Source organism: Mercenaria mercenaria, unplaced genomic scaffold, assembly GCF_021730395.1.
Source record: "Mercenaria mercenaria strain notata unplaced genomic scaffold, MADL_Memer_1 contig_3535, whole genome shotgun sequence".
Lineage (NCBI taxonomy): Eukaryota > Metazoa > Mollusca > Bivalvia > Venerida > Veneridae > Mercenaria > Mercenaria mercenaria.
The window spans coordinates 40,029-61,802 of NW_026461683.1; the positions used below are offsets into that span (position 1 = coordinate 40,029).

The following is a 21,774-nucleotide window of genomic DNA, read 5'->3' on the forward strand; positions in this document are numbered from 1 at the left end:
TTGAAAACAAACCGAGGTTCTATATCAGTTATTGTGGAAAGGGGAAGAATTATCAACAATGAATATTCACATTTTATATATTTTGTACATTTTATAAAAAGAAATAAACCTTTAATTTATTAATGTATCTACAACAATTGTGCATCTTTCCACAGAGTCGGACATAAATAAGCGGTGGCATTTTTTTTATAATTCAGTTGTAGCTACACCTTATTTTCAGACAATCAAAATCGAGTCAAAGTATTGATTTTTATAGGGTTAAATCGATTTTCAAATTAAAACTGAGAATTATACCAGCATATATTTTCAATAAAACGTGGACGGGTCTTTTTGATTATTCTATCTACAAGTTTGAAATGTCGATAGTCTGACATCTATACATCTATCATTATTTTCCAGTTATCATGGAAAGATACCACTTTTTTACAGCAAACTTCTTTTAAAATGTACATATAAGGATTGGATGTTATTTTAGAGTTTGTGCAATTCACGGATTTGCCAGACGTTCATATTAAAGTCCCTATCCGTATGTCAGACAAACATAATATGATTCGCAGTTTCAATTGCACCAAATTAAGAAAGAGACGAAATTTAGATATAATGATAAAGTATGCTTCACTTCATATATAACAATATTTACTGAAAAAAACTGTGATTTAAATGAAATGTTTCATCAACAAGTATTTAACAAAACAGTTTTTGTTAAACAGGTGTCATACACGGACATAAGAGATAAATACGTACCTACGATTTTAAAAATTATTGCCTGTGGATGTAAACAAATGATCATATTACCGTATAGACATTATAAATAAGGTCAAAACGTTTATATGAAAGTTAACGTTTTACAAAATACATATTTTATCTAATTTTTCAGAGGAAATCAAATAAACCATTTAAAATGAAAGGATTGCTTTAGACATGATTCAAGCGAATGTTGATTATCAGACCTTGCTATTTGGCATCGACCGATTACTCGGAAGTTTTTGGTTAAGATATCGTTAAGGGCGGATTTATACCGCATATTATTTATATAGCGAGTTCCAGTCAAAACTACAGACTCATCTGTTTAAAGCGGTCGCTAATAAGATTTATCAAACAACTCATGCCTTTTCCTATGATTAGAGTACTAAACTACCTGTTACTTTGATTATAGCAGTACAGTAAGCCAAATAGTCGTTATTTAGAGTCTAACGTTTGACCTAGTCTGTGGCCGTTCTAAGCAGAATCACGATATATACATGTGAACTTTTATGTACGTTAAAGTGTACAAAAACATTCATCGCGCGCGGTTGACATATTTTGTAAGAAGTTGAAACACACTATATAATAGACAGCTATTAGTTGAAGACACTTTGTATCAGCATGGTGTTTGAATATACTAAATGATATTCATGCTATTCTTGAAGTATCTTCTACTAAATGGTGTTTTTTTTTCTGTCTAAAACATTTGACTGTTCGTGTTCATGGAGTCTGCTTTTTCTCATCTGTGTTCTCTTTTAAAACATAAGGAGTTGTTTCGTTATCACGTGCTTGCCTCAGTTCACTTACATTGCCAATCATTCTATACAGAGGAAACACGATATTAATTAAATTTTGTTTTTATTCCGATGGGGTTGCACGTTAAAATTTATTTTGCCATTTTTGGTAGTAAGTGTATATACATACAGAGGTAAAATCACCTTCACTGGGATGACCGTTTTCATTATTTTGATATTGATGGGTGTTTTTATTGTCAATGAGTTTCTTTATACATATTTAAGTCTAATATGTATAAGTCAAGGTGAAAGTTTCTAATAAATCACGTTACGAAATTTCGTGTCATATTTAAGGATGGATTTGATGAATTATAAGGTTGCTGTTTGGAAATGTTTACTTTGAAATCAAGTAGTTTGTCAGAATTTTCAAGTAGACACTTTAATTACACGTCCATAAAGCAAATACTTTAACCACCAAAATTTCATACTATTGAAGTGTGTCAAACATGTATTTATTTAATCAGTAAAATTAAACCAAACACCATAAATATCTGATATTTTTCGGGCACGTGTGTATTGTTAGTTTAATAAGATAAAAGTGTTTTATAAAATTGAAATTTCTTTCTCTTGTTTTACTTCCCATCAGATTTTAGCATTGATGCCACGTATATATCTGTAGAGGTGCAGAAGATGTTCATGTCAATCTGGGCTGTAAATAAGTGGTCCATAAAAATTAACTATAGGATTTGCTAGTGGCATTCGACAGCAATATGTGTGGTCAGTATGATTGATCTTATCATTTATCTTACTGATTCCACATATTTCCAATATTAAATCCAATAATTAAAGATATTGTAAATGATAATTATATTCTTTTTATTTTCCTTAGCAATTTGTTATTCGTTAAGGTATTGTAATATTTAATTCATTCAAATAAAAGAAAAGCTAATGTCTAAAAATATCTACCATTTGCAATTGAAATGTTACCTTGTGTCGACAAACATTCAGTCAGAAATAATCTCACATATTGTTTGAGTCCATCCGTTTTAGTTGTTTTCTTTTTATAAATTCAGGAAAATTAGTTGAAATTGTTTAAGTTAAAAAGAAACATGTAATTTCATAAATAGAAAAAAAATACCTTTAGGGATGTGAAACAAATAGCACAACATATAATATGTTAAAAATCCATCCATATCTTATGCATTTATAGATTTTAGTCTCGATGATATATTTAAATTAAATATCTGGTATCCCAAATAACGGAAGTAAAACTTCACATTCATACAATTTTAAATAACATCTGAAGTTCATACAATTTTGAATAACATCTGAAGTTCATACAATTTTAAATAACATCTGAAGTTTATACAATTTTGAATAACATCTGAAGCTCATACAATTTTAAAAAACATCTGAAGCGGAAAATGTAATAGTCACTATGCCAATTGCCTTTCAAAATATTATCATGAAACACCATTGAAGGAATGTAGTGAACAAATCTTGATACCGATCAGAGAAGTAGGAAGATATGGATATAATGAGAGTTTACTTCTGCAATATTATTTTGATATAAAGATAATTGTTTGTGTGGTCTAAAACTTGCATACACTATACTAATGATAAAGCAATTGCATTTAGTGATCAGACATATAGAGGAATAAATAAATAAATAGGTTAACAAATACGCTGTGACATAATTGCCATACGAATTGTAAACAGGAAGTTAAATATGAACGTAATAATTACAATGCCTTTATGTACAATTTAGTGAGAAAGTAGGTAATAATAAATACATTATTTCAAAATGTAGACAGAATGGGTACTTTGTTGGAACTTAAAAGTAAGAAATAAGGTTTCTCCTACCCTTTTTCACTCCCCCTAACGGGTTTTTATGTTTACAACCTTATTTCAAAATATTGATAAACATGATAACTTTTCTGAAACTAGCGAGTAAAGAATAGATCTATTTTCCCGTTATTGTGTTATGGTTTTTGCAATTCTATTGTAAAATGATAACTATTATGGAACTTAAAATGTCTGATAATTCCAGATAACTCACCAATAAGGAATGACGTTTGTTTTTTCCCCTTACTGTGAAATGATCTCTGCAAGTTCCTGTATTCTCGGAATTACTTCATTTTGATAACATAACACAAAGCATTTCGTTACTTTTATACCATATACAAAAACATTCAAGTATCATCTGTATGATAATACGTAGAAAACTAATATAACCGTTGGTCACTCACTAAAATTTAGCTGTAGAATCACAAGAATGTACCTCTATTAAATATCAACAAGCTGACCGTCAGATCTTGCCACGCTATTTTTTACTTGCTGTCAGAGCAATCCTTTCTGAAAATACCACTGATGAACCTGATCTTCGTTTGTGTCACAGTGACGACCGAGTTTCAGAAATAAACAGAAGATATACATTTAACCCTTAACCTGCTAAATTTCTGTTAATGAACTTGTCTATCTTTCAATTTGGACAGGAAAACAAACTGTTAAAAAGGGTGCATACCAAAAAGATACTGACTGAAATGCGAATAGTGACGAGACTGCACAAATCGAAAAGACAGAATCAGTTGTGTCCAGCATGAAAAGGGTTAATCCATGAAATTACATGGTGTGTGCTTGTTTTTGCAATATCGTTATATTTCATTTGAAACTACTGAATTAATAACAATCTTCCTTGAAGAAATAAGGAAATTTTGTATTTAATATATTCGACAAAGGTCAAGCTAAAATCAACTACACAAAACTCGTTATCTCATATTGTTAAACAAAGCAAGAGCTTTATTCCTTAATCAGACAGATGTGAATCAAAACCTTCCTTGCTATGATATCATCACCATGAAACACGTTTTTGCGGTGGTTTGTTTAGGTCATAATTATTCTGATCTTTTTCAATTAAATTATCTCGAACGCTCGACATTACGTATCGTGCGCTCGAGAAAAGATGTCGTATGTTTCAGATAAGATGTCAAGCGATTGAAGATGTTATGCACTCAAGATAAATTTCTGGAGAGATCAGATTATAAGATGTCGTTTGTTCGAGATATGTTATCAAACCATTGAGATTAGATGTCGTACAATCGTGATAAGTCGATATTAGATGACGTGCGTACACTCGAGATAATTTGTCGACCGCTCGCCGTATCATTTCTAAAAACATAACGTGGTGGCTCTAGATTGTTTTCCAGGAAGTTAGCTTATGCCAATGATTTTGAATAGAAACAAGTAAAGATCACTTGATATTATATAATCTATAGGTCAGTTCATTTACTATTAGATGTTTTCGCACCCGGCGCGAAATAAAAAAACAAACAATAAAAACAACGTTTGTGACCATCGGATTATCAAATGTTCTTAATGAGGAATTCAATGTTTGTACTTATGTCTTTTTCAGACATAAAAATGTTATCGCATTTTTAAAAGTTTACTGGTGTTTAAAGATGAAAGGCTGTACACCAGGGAAGTAATCCAGAATGGCTATTGTCATTAAGGAATCGGAAGAACTGTCCGGTCTAATAAGAAACAAGAGCTGTCTCCATAGGATGACACATGCCCCCGATGGCACTTAGAATGAATAGTTATGGCCGATGTTAGAATTTAGGACCTTTGACCTACGGAGCTGGGTCTTGCGCGCGACACGTCGTCTAACTGTGTCACACATTCATGCGTAGTTATTTTAAAATCCATACATGAATGACAAAGATATGGACCGGACACGCCCGTGAATGCACTATCATGAAAAATTACCTTTAACGTCTAAGTGTGAGCTTGACCTTTGAGCTACGGACCTGGGTCTTGCGCGCGACACGTCGTCTTACTGTGGGACACATTTATGCCAAGTTATTTGAAAATCCATCCATCGATGACAAAGATATGGACCGGACACGCCCATTAATGCACTATCCTTTAATGTCTAAGTGTGACCTTGACCTTTGAGCTACGGACCTGGGTCTTGCGCGCGACACGTCGTCTTACTGTGGTACACATTCGTGCCAAGTTATTTGAAAATCCATCCATCGATGACAAAGATATGGACCGGACACGCCCATCAATGCACTATCCTTTAATGTCTAAGTGTGACCTTGACCTTTGAGCTACGGACCTGGGTCTTGCGCGCGACACGTCGTCTTACTGTGGTACACATTCATGCCAAGTTATTTGAAAATCCATCCATCGATGACAAAGATATGGACCGGACACGCCCATCAATGCACTATCATTTAATGTCTAAGTGTGACCTTGACCTTTGAGCTACGGACCTGTGCCTTGCGCGGGACACATTGTCTTACTGTGGTACACATTCATGCCAAGTTATTTGAAAATCCATCCATCGATGACAAAGATATGGACCGGACACGAAAATTGCGGACAGACCGACAGACGGACAGACGTTTCAAAAACTATATGCCTCCCTTCGGGGGCATAGAAATACGGACGTTTTGAACTCTAGTCCAATTTGAAAAATTATGATGTTTTCAGACTGTAGGTTTCGGATTCTGCTATACATATTTAAGAAATAATTTATAGCACAAGAGTGCTTTAACACTATTTATGCACGATGGATGGTTATTAGTCGGGCGTAATAATTCCACGAGGGCGCAGCCCGAGTGAAATTATTTGTACGACGTATGACCGCCCGAGTGCATAAATAGTGTTAAAACACGGCATTGCCATAAATTATTTCAATTCGAATATGCCCTTAATCTAAAACCATAGATAAAATATAGTAGCGCTCTTTCTTGGTCGTAACAAAAAATATGACGTCATCGCACGTTAACGTGACGTCATTTTAGCGTAAGCGTGTTTTAACAGAAACAAGTATATTAGAATATCATTTAAAAAGCAAATAACCATCAAATGTTTGTGATGTTTACATATTTTATTTTGCGATGCAAATAAAGATGTACATAACTATTTAGATACATTTGAATATACACCCTCAAATCCCGAAAATATACCGCGGCTTATTTTAACTTTTCGTAAGGATTTTATGGCTTATTATCGAGACCGGCTTATTTTTGAGTCCAGTGAACTTTTGAGTACATAATTAGTAACGGTTTAAAAACTTGCGTATTTTCGAGTATTTTCGAAGTACTGAAGATAAGGATGTAATATAGATTGCTAATCAGTGAAAACATCGACGTCGATAAATACTTAACTTGAAATACATACCAGTTTTATTACAATTCATTACAATTTCTTAATGAAAATAATCCGATGCTAACAGATAATAACCCATAAATATCAGCACAACTTGCATTGTTTAAGTGTTTTATTCCAAAGTATGTTTTATTGTTATTACGTGTGGAAATAAATCAGCTATGTACACGTTGATAACTTTTGCTATCTCATATGGTGTCCTAAAAAGTCATTTATACAAGTACTGATACAAACAAATCTCGACGGCTTATTTATGAGAGCGGCTTATTTCTGAGCCCATTTTGCCTGTAGTGAAAATGTTCCTTATTTTCGAGATCGGCTTATTTTCGGGATATCAGGGTATGTAACAAGTAGGATCTATGAATATAACATGATACCATATTGGAGCTACAGTACTGAAAGTAAATAATGTACCGACATGAAACTTGTTTATTTGTTAGTAAATGTAATAATTTACCAAAATAAAACTTGTTTATTTGTTAGTAGATGTAGTAATTTACCAGGATGAAACTTGCTAGTAAATGTACTTTATATGAAAAGAAACGTTTCATAGTTATCCTCCTCAGAGACATGAATTTCATTGTCTGGAAGATAATTTGCGAAACAGAGAGGCTTTTAATAAACATTAGAATACGATAATTTTTATCTTTAGGCTATAACCAGGTAAAACTAAATTGGACGACATTACACTTGAACTTTTATGAGTGATGGACGTCTTTAAGACAATTTCTATATATTCTTAATGCAACAGTCGTATTTCCATACAACAATACTGTTTAGAACTCACTACATCACTACATCACTATATATACTTTTTCTATATTTACATACAAAAGAAATTGCTTCTTTGAATTTCTAACAAAATGATATATCTAGTGGTGTCTCTCTTTACATCAAGGCACTGAAATTTACAAAGAATCAGACAATACATAATATGAAAATATATCTACGTGATGCCAGAATCAATCGCAAACAGTGGAATATACTGATTTGTTGATAAAACGTCCGAATCGCTATGTACAGTTAACTGGATGGAAATGATAGAATTAATATTAAAAGTTTACAAAATTCTGATTACATCTAAGAGTCGATATTTCAAGATAATACTGTGAAATCATTAATAATCGTGGGGGACTAATTTGCGTTGATTTTCTAGGTTGAGTCAATCCACGAAATTTTACCCCAACGAACAAGTAAAATGCCCGTTCATTTTATGTTCAAAAGTTGAAATCAACGAATTCATATCCCCACGAAAATGCCGTTTTGACCAAAGCCACGAAATTTCATGCCCACGAAATTAAATGATTTTACTGTATAAATTTGATATACTCTCATTACTTTTCATTCTATACACACAGAGCTAGTAAATTGAGCACACACACTATAATGATATGGATGCAAAATCTAAATCAGGTGTCACAAGTTTTAGATTTTTAGGAGAATATATACTTAAAACTATACTGATTAACTATAATATCTACATGACAAAATATATGACAAAACTGCTCTACTGATGAAGTTCTAGCTTTCAGTTTCCTCAAGAACAAAATAATCATGGTTATCAGATCCATGATTATCGTCCTTCACTTCCTCTGCCTCCAACACGAAGTAGTGCCTGTCGTCGTTAATTGTATCCTGAAGCTCGTATTTCAGACTTCTTTCTTGTTTATATCCAGCTTTAGATTTCTCAACTTCCTTTCCTGTTCTTCGGCTGTTTTCATTTGCATATGAATATTTAAATTCATCGTCATTGCCGCTACCAAAAGAGGCACGACATTTTTGTTTTATGTTTAAATCATTAAGATGGGAATAGTCATCCTTATCCAGTGCAACGGGATCAATTCCCCCTGCATGTGCATGGTCGTAGTCGGACTCTTTTCCCGAGTTCATATGCAGTGTCGTACTGTAACTAGGCTCAAACGTCTTGGCATTTTTATTTCCCGATACATGTGAATATGATTCATCTACGAAGTGTGCTGCTGTTTCATTCGTGTGGTCATAGTTATGTGCATCATGTTCCGTACTTGTTCCTGCGGCGCCAGCAATATTATAATAAAGGTTATTTGAGTTTACATTTTGTTCATCAGTAATCGTTGCATATTCGTCATTTAATTGTGCGGATCCGTCTTCATATGCGTTGTTTGTGTAGTTTTGACTTTCGAGAGCTACTCCAGTGTATGTTTTATTAGAAGCTGTCATTACGGGGTTCTTGCGAGATTCGTGTTTACTCTCGGACACTTTCTTGCAATTTGGTAATCTTCTTCTGAATAAACAAAAACACCCATAATAATGTCAAGCATTTCACTGATTTCTTATGTAATACTTGTAACACATTTCAGAACTAAATAAACACAACGAAATCTGAATGGACCTACTTCCTAAAAAACATGATAAAGTAGTACCATATTCGAGTACTCGATTTAAACGCATTTTATAGACGTTTCACTTCTAAACCGGGATAATATGATGCTAACTCTTACCTCAACAATAAGATTATGAATAGAATGGCTAAAATAACTACAATGACTGGAACTAGGACATAGACTGCAATAAGAGTATCATTTTCTGCATCTGTAAAATATAAAATAATGTGGTAATGTCATGTACAGCGTTTCCTGGCATATTTGTAAATCTATCAGTTCACTGTTTCATTATCTGCATGTAGATTTAAAATAGTCATACAAGCTACAAAATAAACGGACATGATGACAAACTTTATGGAATCACAATCACATTTAACTTGTTTTTCTTAAAAATCGATTTTTTTCTGTGAAAATACGTCACTTACATGTTAAACATTAAAACAATAGGTCTGACATGATGCGTATCCATTAACATTGAACAAAAAAGACTTTAGTTAAAACTAAGTTACACTTAAAAAATATATAATCTATTTCTGTAACCGACAATAATGCGAAACGTACAAGTGCGAAGTAAGAATAACCACATTCAAAGGACAAGGCCCATTAAGTTTGGCGAATTGGCGAAGTACAGTTCCGCATAATGCTAATTATAGCCGCATCAACAATCAAAAAGAAAGCCGCCATATTCAAACTGCCCTGTAAATACTATCAGAGAAATTGTAATGCAAATCAATTGTCTTCAAGCAATGCATAAACTGTACGCGATTAACATTTTAAGGTATTAGATACCTAATAGGAATGTTGTACTCCTAATATCTTAATGACGGCTTTTGAACTAGCGTCCACCTACATTTTCGGTACATATGTCGGGAACTGGCGCGCTTTAACGTAACGTAAACGTCAACGTCACATCCTTGCAATGTTTTGTATGTAACGTCATTATTAAAAAGGTATCGAACCTGGAACAGCGTCGTTATTGCTATATTCCACTATATCTAAGATATTGGTGCCGTGACCAAAGAAAATCAACAGAAATGAAGCAGAAACTACTCCAGGTACGAGAGGCACAGAAAGCCGTCATTACTGCACAGATGAAAAAGATTGAAGATGTATAAAGTAGCGATGTCGACATGGTGGAATTAGACACGATTCTTGAGGCAGTAGAGGCCAAGTTCAAGTCACTGGAAGGTACTAATGAAAAGATACTAGCGCAAACTGATGGCGAAGATTTACTACCTGAGATGACTGAGACCGATGATTACATGCTGAGCGTAAAAATTCAGATCAAAAGTCTTCAAGCTTTTAAGAACAACCGCAAATCTTCCACCCCATCTATCCAAGCCGCAACTACCACCAGTATTGATGTCCAGCCTACCAGGTCCAGTATCCAACCTACAGGGTCCAGTTTCCATCCTTCAGAGTTCCGTGTCCAGTCTGCGGAGGGTATCCGGTCTACAGAGTTGTATCCCACTGACGTCTGCCCTGGAGAACCATTCAGCAACGCAAGCGCTCAGTCACAGAGTATAGCCACAGACAGAGTACAGTATACATGCCAACCTGTAAGTAATGCTTCAATTAATTCTACAAACTCGTCCATTTTCCATAGACTGCCGAAACTTACGCTCCCTACTTTCAACGGGGATATTTTACGTTGGCAAACGTTCTGGGACTCATTCGAATCCACCATACATCTAAATTATAATCTAACTGATGTGCAAAAGTTCAGCTACTTGCAATCTCAGCTTGAATCTGAAGCAGCCAATACCATGGAAGGTTTTACGCTGACCAATGCAAATTATGCTCGAGCGATAGATTTACTGAAAGAAAGGTATGGTCGCCGACAAAAAATTACCCACGCCACTATGCAAGCCCTTCTTCAGCTTCCAGCCCCGACAAATAGTATCCATAGCTTGCGCAGTTTCTACGATAAGATGGAATCGTATATCCGTAGTCTAGAGTCCAATGGTCAGTATCAGGACACGTACGGCAACTTACTAGTTCCCATAATATTAGGTAAGTTACCAGGAGAAGTACGACGTAACCTAGCCCGAGAGCACGGCGACGGTGACTGGCAGTTACTAGATCTACGCAAGGCAATATCCAGGGAAATAAACATATTAGATGCAGGCGGTCCTATAAGTCATCAGCCGGAAGTAGACATGTATGGGTCAACAGCTTCGTTTTATACTGGTACAAAGACGAAATGAACTGCGCCAGTTTCTTCCAACCCCATGATTCCCCCTAAAAGATCACATAGAAACCCAGTAAAGTGTGCCTTCTGTCAGGAATCACACAGTTCCATAGATTGTACCAAGTACCCTGACGTCGCATCCAGACTAGCCGTCGTAAAAAAGAATCGACTATGCTTCAACTGCCTTGGTTCACACATGATGTCCAGATGCAAGTCACGTCGTACATGTCAGAAGTGCCACAAGAAGCATCACACAAGTATTTGCCAGCCAGAAAACGCCCACAACCTAGTAGACCTACACAGACTCACAGTGACCCAAAGGCACCAGCTCAAGCGTCCTATCCCCAACCGGAAGTTACGATGCACGCATCATCAACCCAAAAATCCCTATCCGGAGTTTTACTGAAGACAGCCATCGCCCCTATATGTTCCAGAGAAAACCATTCATTAGACGCTACTATCCTATTTGATGAAGGATCACAACGATCGTACATAACACAGTCGTTAGCGCAAGAATTACAACTGCCAAGGGAGACAACCGAAACAATTTGTTTGTCGGCATTTGGAGGGAGGAGTGACGGAGTTCAGCACCTTGATACCACTACGGTCTACCTGATAACAGATTCTAAGCAAAAGATCCCTATCAAAACTATTATTGTCCCGACCATAACAAATCCCATTACTAATCACCTGAAAGATTCCACGGTTAATTTATCATACTTACGTGGTCTTAAGTTAGCCCATCCAGTGAGCAGTGACAGTTGTTTTAACATATCCCTACTCATCGGCGCTGATTTCTACTGGGATTTTGTTGAAGATGAGGTACGATGTGGAGATGGTCCCACGGCAGTAAAGTCCAAGATTGGCTACCTATTATCCGGACGCTTACCTGATTCGACCTCCAGAGATTCTACCCAGCATGCACTGAACGTTATCACTTCCTGTGCAGATGAAATCCACAGCCTAGAGAAATTCTGGAAGCTAGAGAGCATGGGGATCGCCGATAGTACCGATGACGAGAAGATCACAGACTACCTTGAGAATTATCAGCAGAATGCCATTCAGTATAGTAATGGGAGATACACTGCCCAGTTACAATGGAAACAAGACCATCCTCCACTTCCCACAAACTAACAGATTACCAAACGCAGAACTGAGAACACTATCAGGCGACTAAGTGCAGAGCCAGAGATACTGCAGAAGTATGGCGAGATCATCGCAGAGCTGGAAAGAAGAGGCTTTATAGAGAAAGTTGACGAAGATTTCCAGACAACAAAAGTGCACTACATACCCCATCACCCAGTGAAAAAGGATTCCTCTACCACCCCCATCAGAACTGTGTATGATTGCAGCTGCCGAAAATCCCGTGATGAGCCGTCCCTGAATGATTGCCTAGAATCAACCCCGCCAATCCTGAACGATTTGACTTCCCTTCTAACCCGATTCCGGTACAACAGATACGCAGTTACTACAGACATTGAAAAGGCATTTCTTCACGTGGGCCTGCACGAGAGTGACAGAGATGTTACGAGATTCCTATGGCTACAGAACACTAACGATCCCTGCAGTCCCTTGATTACCTATCGCTTTAAAGTTGTGCTATTCGGCGCTACATGTTCGCCATTCATGCTGAATGCGACCCTCCTAAAGCATCTACGTTTGAACCCGAGCCTCAAAGCAGCTACCATTATAGAGCGAGACCTCTACGTAGACAACGTAGTATCCAGCTTTACAAATGAATTAGACCTCTTGAACTACTTCTGGGAATCCAGAACACTGATGTCCAACACCGGCATGAATCTACGTTCCTGGACCTCTAACAGCGACAATTTACGTCATACCGCAAGTACCGTCGGCGTACTCGATAATGATGAGTTTACCAAGGTCCTAGGCTTACGTTGGAATCCCACTAGTGACATGCTGTCATTTCCCCCAAGAGTTATTCCCCAACTAGACAAAGTGACAAAGAGAGCAGTCTTGAAGTATACATCCAGAATTTATGACCCACTAGGCCTGTTTAGTCCTGTAACCATCAGAACCAAGATTCTACTACAAGATCTATGGAAGAAGAGTTATGACTGGGATGTCCCGTTACCAGAAGATATACAGCACATATGGCATACCCTTAGCCTCGATTTGAATTCCGCACAAACTATGACCTTCCCCAGATTACTGCTGCCTACCGCTAGTTCCGGAGTTGACAAGACCTCAGGGCAGTTACACGTGTTTGTAGACGCCAGTATGGCATCATATGGAGCCGCAGCGTACATCTGCTATAGCACCGACGCACGACTTGTCATGGCGAAGAATCGAGTGGCACCCCTCAAGAAACTCACACTACCACAACTAGAATTGATGACTGCCTTGATTGGTGCAAGACTAGGTTCCCATCTACAGAAGTCGCTCATGGTCACAGACATTACATATTGGTCCGACAGCCAGATCGTCCTACACTGGTTGAAGTCATCGAAACCTACCAAGAGATTTATTACCAACCGAGTATCCGAGATATCTAACTTAACCCCAGGGTCGTCATGGAGATATTGCCCAACAGATAGTAACCCAGCGGATCTACTTACCCGAGGCACCACTGCAGATAAGTTCCTGAGTAGCAGTCTATGGAGTACCGGTCCCTCCTGGTTATGTGACACTAGTACGTGGCCTACTTGGGATTCTACACAGGCATTAATGCAGACGACCAGTGAAGAGCAGACGACATTAGCTGATAATTCTAACATACCCGCCAACCAGCAGACGACGTCTAGCCAAGACATTAGCATACTCCAGTTGATTGACATAACCAGATTCAGCAAATACAGCAAGCTCCTTCGTGTTACGGCCTACGTACGACGATTCGTATACAATTGTCGAACTACTCAACATAGAATGTTAGGTGTTCTGTCTACACAAGAACTACAAGATGCTGAGCAAATGTTATTGCGAGATTGCCAGGAAATCGCTTATCCAGATGAAGTTACCTACCTGAAGTCCCCTACGACCCGCATACCTCATCCAACGCTTGTGAATCAGCTACAGTTGTTTCAAGACGGTAATGGCCTACTTCGATGTGGCGGGAGAATCCAGAATGCCATTGTTGCTGAATCAACGAAGTTTCCTTACTTATTGCCTAAGAAACACCTACTTACCCGCCTAATTGTACAGAACGCCCATGAGAAATACCTGCATGCCGAAACGAACGCTACAGTAACCAACATTCGTCAGAAGTATTGGATACCGGCCATTAGACAGTGTGTGAACGCCATAACCCGTAAGTGCGTGACATGCAGACGAGTCACCGGGAGACACTACAGTGCCCCTGATCCACCACGTTGCCAAAGATACGAGTTGAAAATGCACCTCCATTCACAGTCACAGGTGTTGACTTTACCGGAGCCATCCAAACTAAGAACAATACAGGAACCACATCAAAGGCATACATATGTCTCTTCACATGCGCAGCTACACGAGCCATACATTTAGAAGTTGTCACCGACCTATCAGAATCTACATTTATACAAGCGTTTAGAAGGTTTGTCAGCAGAAAGTCCCTTCCTAAAGTCATGATATCAGACAACGCTACGACATACCAGTCTGCTGCTACCAGTCTCAGAAAACTGTTCCAGTCTGCATCTGTTAGAACATCACTGAGTGAAATGGGTACAGAATGGCGATTTATACCTAAGAGAGCTCCCTGGTACGGAGGATTCTGGGAAAGACTCATTGGCCTGACGAAGGTGACCCTTAAGAAGATTATTGGACGAGCGTACGTTACCCTGGAAACCCTTCAAACCATCACTACAGAGACAGAGTGCATGATTAACAATCGACCGCTGACGCACGTTCCATCCAGTCCAGATGATCCTAGACCACTGACCCCAGCACACCTGTTGTATGGCCGCCAGGCGACATCATTACCATATTCCAACGACATTGATGCCACTAACTGTGATATTACGTCAGATCACACATCACTTACCAAGCGAGCCCGGATGCAGCAGACGCTAATAGACCACTTTCGGCGCAGATGGATGTCCGAGTACCTGACGGCTCTTCGTGAACACCACCAGAAGACAGGATGTAACGCCCAAACGATAAAAGTGGGTGACGTTGTACTAATCCATGACGACTCTCCGAGAATACGATGGAAACTTGGCCTGGTAGACGGGTTACTCACTGGTATGGACGGGTTAACACGAGCAGTCAAACTTAGAACTACTACAGGTGTGACGTCACGACCAATCGTGAAGCTATACCCACTAGAAGTAGGAAGTGTACCCACCACAGACGACATCACTGACGATGTGTGAACTATAAACTAATGAACTTTCATATGTGATAGCAATATTCATGAACTTTTAAGTATTAATTCTGATACACGCGATTTATTGTGATTAAGTAATTTTCTTTAATGTGTAAAGTATCATTTCGTGGCCCCGAGTATGTCGGGAATTGGCGCGCTGTAACGTAACGTAAACGTCACATCCTTGCAATGTTTTGTATGTAACGTCATTATTAAAAAGGTATCGAATCTGGAACAGCGTCGTTATTGCTATATTCCACTATATCTAAGATAACATATTTATCCAAAAAGGGCATCATACGCCATTGCGGTATATTGCTTTCCATTTTGTAAGCTAGCCTTGTGCAGTCATAGCACTTTGATTTCAAACAGGAGGATGGTACAGGTCCCTAATATATCAATTTCTAAAATTCAACCATGAGCATCAAGTAATTGACTGTCACATTATAGCTACATCATTATATTATGTTTCAACTATTTATTAATTGGCTCTCACACCCTGTTTAAAAGTCATGTAAATACTATACCAAGTCGAAAGCCGATACATGTGTTAAGTTTTTAATTGTAGTATTTAAAGTGATGGTATGTATAAATAAAATTAAGAATACCTTTAAACAGCCTGTGCTCATTTAAACCTGCTTATTCGCAAAACATTCAATAAGATTTCTCAGTTAAGAAGAGCAGAAGTTTGCTAAAATAAAACCTGCTTTATCTGTTCATGAATTTTATTATACAATCTTATGATGCCAAAGAGTAATGATGAGTTTGGAAGCAACCAGTCATTTACTTTCAGAAAAACCTTTATGTTAAAAGATGAAATAATTTTTGACAAAATAAAAGCTACAATTATTTAACTAGTTGCATGAGGTCATCTCATCATGTGTTAATACTATAAGAGTCCGGCAAAGTAGTGTTTTGTAAACCTGCTTCATGCAATGCGATGCGGTCGCGGATGCCAACGCCGACGCAGACGCCGACGCCGACGAAAGACTGGCAACAAAAGCTCTTTGTTGAAATTCGAAATGTACATACCAACACTTTTGCAAGTTGAAGCTTTGCTATTCCATCCAGAAGATGTACACATTACAGTCGTATCTCCTACCAACGTGTAACCGATATTACAGACAAGCGTGGCTGTTTGTCCGAATGTTGTTCCGTTTGGAGCAGTGACTTGTCCGTCAGGAATTGTTGAATTCCCACAATCTGCATATAAAGTCACGTTAAGACAATGTATAAAATAAGTCACTCATAAGGAAGACATTATTTTACCCTATTCAATAACTGCAGAAACACGAAAACGATATTTAGGCAAAATGACTGTGTGCTTATGTCTGCCACCTGTATCACGACCGAAGCTGCAAACAATAAAGGAGCGAGAACATCGAACTTAATTTGCATCAACTATAATCACAAAAGGACCGTTCACGAGGTAATACTTGATAAGTTATTCCTCTGAATTTTTTTTAAAAAGTTCAAAAATCCCACCCAGTATCTATATAAAAAGACATTTCGGAATCAAATTTATAACAGACCGGTGTTACACTTAATTCCTACAGTCCAAATAATCGATTAATAGACGCACAGAATAACTCTGTAGACGGGTATTAATTCATAAATTATTTCTCAGGACGTTTCCCTACACCACTGTGCTTTAATATTACTGAAACACGGTCACGTTACATCACGTCAAACGACTTTTTCAGTCGGCCAGTTTCTGCATGTCTTTTAGTTGTTTTTTTCAAGTTAATAACCTAGAAATTATACAAATTTTCATCTACTTCAGTCATAACTAAGTTCATTTTGAAATCGTAAAAGGCCGGATGTCATTTTCTACCATTTTCAAACACGAATTAGTTAACCTTGTATATAAAAAATACGAAATTCTCTTTCTTTGAAGCAATTAAGTTTTGCTGTAACACTAATAGTTTGTTTTGTGGCATGAATTTAAGGACCCAAGTACCCCAACCTCACGAGCTACATTTTTGGCAGTTTTAATAACTAACAAATAACCAAAATAACTTGGTTTTAATAGAATATCGTCAAACAATTATATATAGATTATTAAGTTTGGATATTTTCATTACAAACTGTAATATTTTGTCAGTTATCAGTTAAGGAAACAGACAGCGTGCATACAAATGCAATACATACCAAATAGCCGCTGTTTCTCAATAAACCGAGCCAATTAATGTTTCAAAGAATAATTAACTAACTCCTAACAAGAAAGTGTCAGCGTACCGATAGTTTCCTTTTATTACAGATATCAAAAGAGATACTTGTATAATCTTGACTTGTAGTGCGTAAAGGTAAAATGTAACATACGTTACTGTCGCTATTCCAACTCGTAGAAGCAGCAGCATTAAAAACACACAAACGGTGGCATTTGAATGTTTTATTTGAATGAACCATGTTTCCTGAACATGCATGCATGTGTTGGACAACTATCATTGTCAGATGTCGTTAAACTACAAAACAATGATGCAATTAATATTAAAGATAAGAGTTTGTTCATGATTTCTGCCTAAATCAAAGTTAACATATTTGAAGTTAAATGTAGATCTGATACAATGCGTGCGATACCTGAGTATGTTCGCCTTTCACTAAAAGGAAAGAAACTGATGGTATTTAAGAATGAAACACACGTTCCCTTTGTTTAATATGACACTTTATTAGTCAAATATCCCATAAACATGTATTTCTGTCTAATGTATAAACCAAGCAAATAAGCATTGCAAATCACCAAGTCATTCGGTTTTGTTTGCGTTACAATGTTGAAATGAAACATACGTTATCAAGATTTGGTAATATTAAAGCAAGGACAATGTACAAGTTTTATTGTTCCTGTTGTAGTTCCAATGCGTTTGTGTATTAATTTGATATTTGAATGAAGATGATATTTGTTTTCAGTTACCTTATCGATTTATATATTATGTGTTCGAAGTTGCTGATGTAATATCTTATAGCATATCGCAGGTGCAGCATAGGATGTGAAACATATGTCACTTTTGGTAAACATTTTTTTATGAAATACATCTGTATCTGTGACTGTAATGCTTTTTAAATAACACTGATACTGGCGATTAGAATTACTAATGGAAGTAATCGTATTACATCTCATTTAACAAAACACATAATGGAGAGTATCTGTTTCTATTCTTGATTGTGATATCATTGGTCTTCTTGAAATATCAAAACAAATCTTTTACAAAAGGTTAATTAGTGCAATAAGAACTTCATTCTAAAGATAATATAATTTACCTAAGTTCGAAACTGCGTTTAAGGATTCTCTAATGGGTGAATTGACATTTATTGGATATTTTGTTTGTTTTTATTTCATTTAAATTCACCATACTTCCCTCTATCAAAGGCTAAAACAATGAATTTAAAAGCTAAAATTTAAAACCTTTATTTGATGAATTTCCAGAATAAACAGCAAATAATTGACGTATGTATACAAAAGCACCCTTCTGAAAAAGAAAAGCCATGCTATGAAATTAGTTACGGTATTTCTTGACAATCAGCCAAGTATTTGATTTTCTGAATCTCAGTAAACATTATTATGATCATCCGAGGCTCTAGAAGGACCGTAAATGGGAGTTATATTGCTTTGATGTAATCAAAATTACATGTATATGGATGATTTTCCCCAGGTAACTATATTGGATTTTGACTGGTTGTTTTAGTGGAGATGTCTTGTGAAAAATTATAAATAATGTTCAAACTGTCGACCTATAAATACATGGAATGGAATAATGAGGAAGTGTGAATCACTGACAGAAAAATAAGAGAAGTTAATGCTTTGTTGAAGGTGGGACATAAGGATTTAGTTCATATACATTTTCTTCTTTTTCTCAGAACAAACATTCACAGCTTGGATGTATTTGACGTGATTCAATTGCTTTATTTATGAAGAAATTGCATACAAATTCTGTTACTTTGAATGGTGATCTATAAAAGTGTATCATAGTGTTTTCATAAATGAACCCATTTTTAATTCATTGGGGAAGGAAAAAGTACCCAATCAATGAATTTGTCTGTAATTCTGGCAAATTAGGAAACAATTGTTAAAGACTTTGATAGTTTATGGGCCTCCCATACTGCGCACAAAATTCTGGCTCATTTGAAGTGACTGATGGAGAGTTGAATCTAACTGAAGATAACAATAGAGATTTATATATTTTTAAAAGAATCATGATGCATGAAATGCTATTACATTAGTACCATGGTATAGTTCAATCTTTCACATTTATTTTGATGTGCTACATATTACGTTTTCTTTTTTAAATATTTGGAGAAAAATCATGATAAAGCAGGTCACTCCTCTACCACTTAGAGTGTCCTATGTAGGTTCGAGCCTCACTCAGGGCGTTGGATTCTCCGGCTGGCTTACCTTACGGAAGGTCGGTGGTTCTACCCAGGCGCCTGCCCATGATGAAAAAACCTGTTCATTTTGTTTGAAACAGGCAGGTGGTGCAATGATGTTACAATAAGAGACATACTTCTTCAATCCCGAATATGCTCAATGTATAGCCGTACAAACGCAAAAATCATGGCAAATTTTCGGAAGTTTACGCATTGAAAGATTTTTATCAAGGACATTGACGATTTATTTCATACAAGACAGCCTAAGCGAATTTAAAGTACATTATATAAATATCATACGACTGCGTGTGTGGCATTGATATTGTCAAACCGAGGGCAGAATGTCACCCGAGGCGAAAGTTTCTGTTTCGAGGGTTGAAAATATCAATGTCACCCACACTGTCATATGATATTTATTTTATTATACCGAAACAAAATTATGCACATAAAAAGTTTTTAAAATGTTTTTAATTCAATAGTTTCATCTTTAGCGCGGTAATCACCTGTATACACATTGACTAGTGACGTCATTACAATATGACATTGTGTATAAAGGAGACAATCATTTGACTAAACAATTAAAGCAGTTATTTGCCCTTATATGACATTCAAAATATCAGCGCGGTCACATGACCTGACAGTCACTTTCGCTTGGTCACGAGTCAAAAAGAAAATGTTTCTAATAGTCAAAATATCTTTTTTCGGGTTATGGGGTTTACCATTGTATATAAAAGTGAGGTATAATAATAAATAAATATTATGTAGTATGGCTTGTTTCTTTAAGTGATTCAGCTTTTGTTGTTTTTTTTAAAACAGGTCGTAAAAAATTCAACTTATTGTTTTTTTACAACCAGAAATTTCAGTTAAACATGAATTTTCTAAACCTTTTAAAAATGAAAAGATTATATACATTTGTAAATGTTATACAGTGACGATTTTCAGTTTACAGTTAAATCATTATATCTCCTTTTTCTTTATTGCTTGCTGTTTTATCCAGATGCAATTTATGTGTAACATCTAGCAGGCAACCACAGTGATAAAAAGAATGTTTGATACATTCAAAACCTTTTGAATTAAAATTGTGAGTTGTATATTTAGTTTTGAAGCATTTAAATTAACAGAAATAATGGAAACATTTGAATTAATAGAAATGAAGCGTGCATCTAACTGATATTACTTAAAGTCTTTTAAAAATGGCACCATCTTTAAATTATTAAAACAAAACAGTGGCTCTCGAAACATATTGAAATTATTATTGTTACTATTTTAACAAAAATCAGATGTCTTCTATTGCAGCAATGACTATTTTTACAACTATATAATATCAATCTGTTTGTTTGTGACTTTACTTAAAGTGGACATTTTGAAAATGATAGAATCATTAACCTTGAATTTAACTGAAAATGTAAGTTCTTCGTTCTCTTGAAATGTTACATGTACTTATGTAAATAAATCGTTTTATAATATAAGTTACACTGCTGATTGGTGACAGGATATACGCTGTCGAGGTAATCCATCTGATATGGATTTTGAGACAGCGTATATCCAGTAACCTGTCACCAACAAACAGTGTGACGATTTTATCTTGCTGACAACCTTTTACATCCTTGCTGTAATTGACATATTTTTATATTAATAAAGCTACTTACAGTTACAGTGCAGACTGGAATCATGCAATCTTCTCTGGTCTCCATGCTTTGATTATAGTTGAATGAGTTGATTAACACCAGCCATAAAATGTAAAATGAACTGTCTTTTGACTGAATTACAAAACACAGAAGCTCATTTATACATATTATGTGAACTGGTTTTGAAAACCTTTTATATTCCATCCTTTCGAAAAATCATCAGATTACACGATGTCGAAATATCTTAAAACTTCGGCGTTCGTCCCATTTCCTG

General features: G+C 36.3%; 1 protein-coding gene across 2 annotated transcripts in view; it reads right to left on the reverse strand.

The window, feature by feature from the left end:
* Positions 1–2,912: 2,912 nt before the first annotated feature.
* LOC128553151 (uncharacterized) overlaps positions 2,913–21,774 on the reverse strand; it is a gene marked incomplete at its 5' end in the record, with an annotated part of 29,503 nt that continues 10,641 nt past the window's right edge. Inside the window, 3 exon segments of one of the 2 annotated variants that reach the window (XM_053534270.1) lie at positions 2,918–8,919; positions 9,137–9,227; positions 16,543–16,713. In XM_053534270.1, the coding sequence (XP_053390245.1) occupies positions 8,178–8,919; positions 9,137–9,227; positions 16,543–16,713 (1,004 nt within the window). 2 annotated transcript variants of the gene reach the window in all.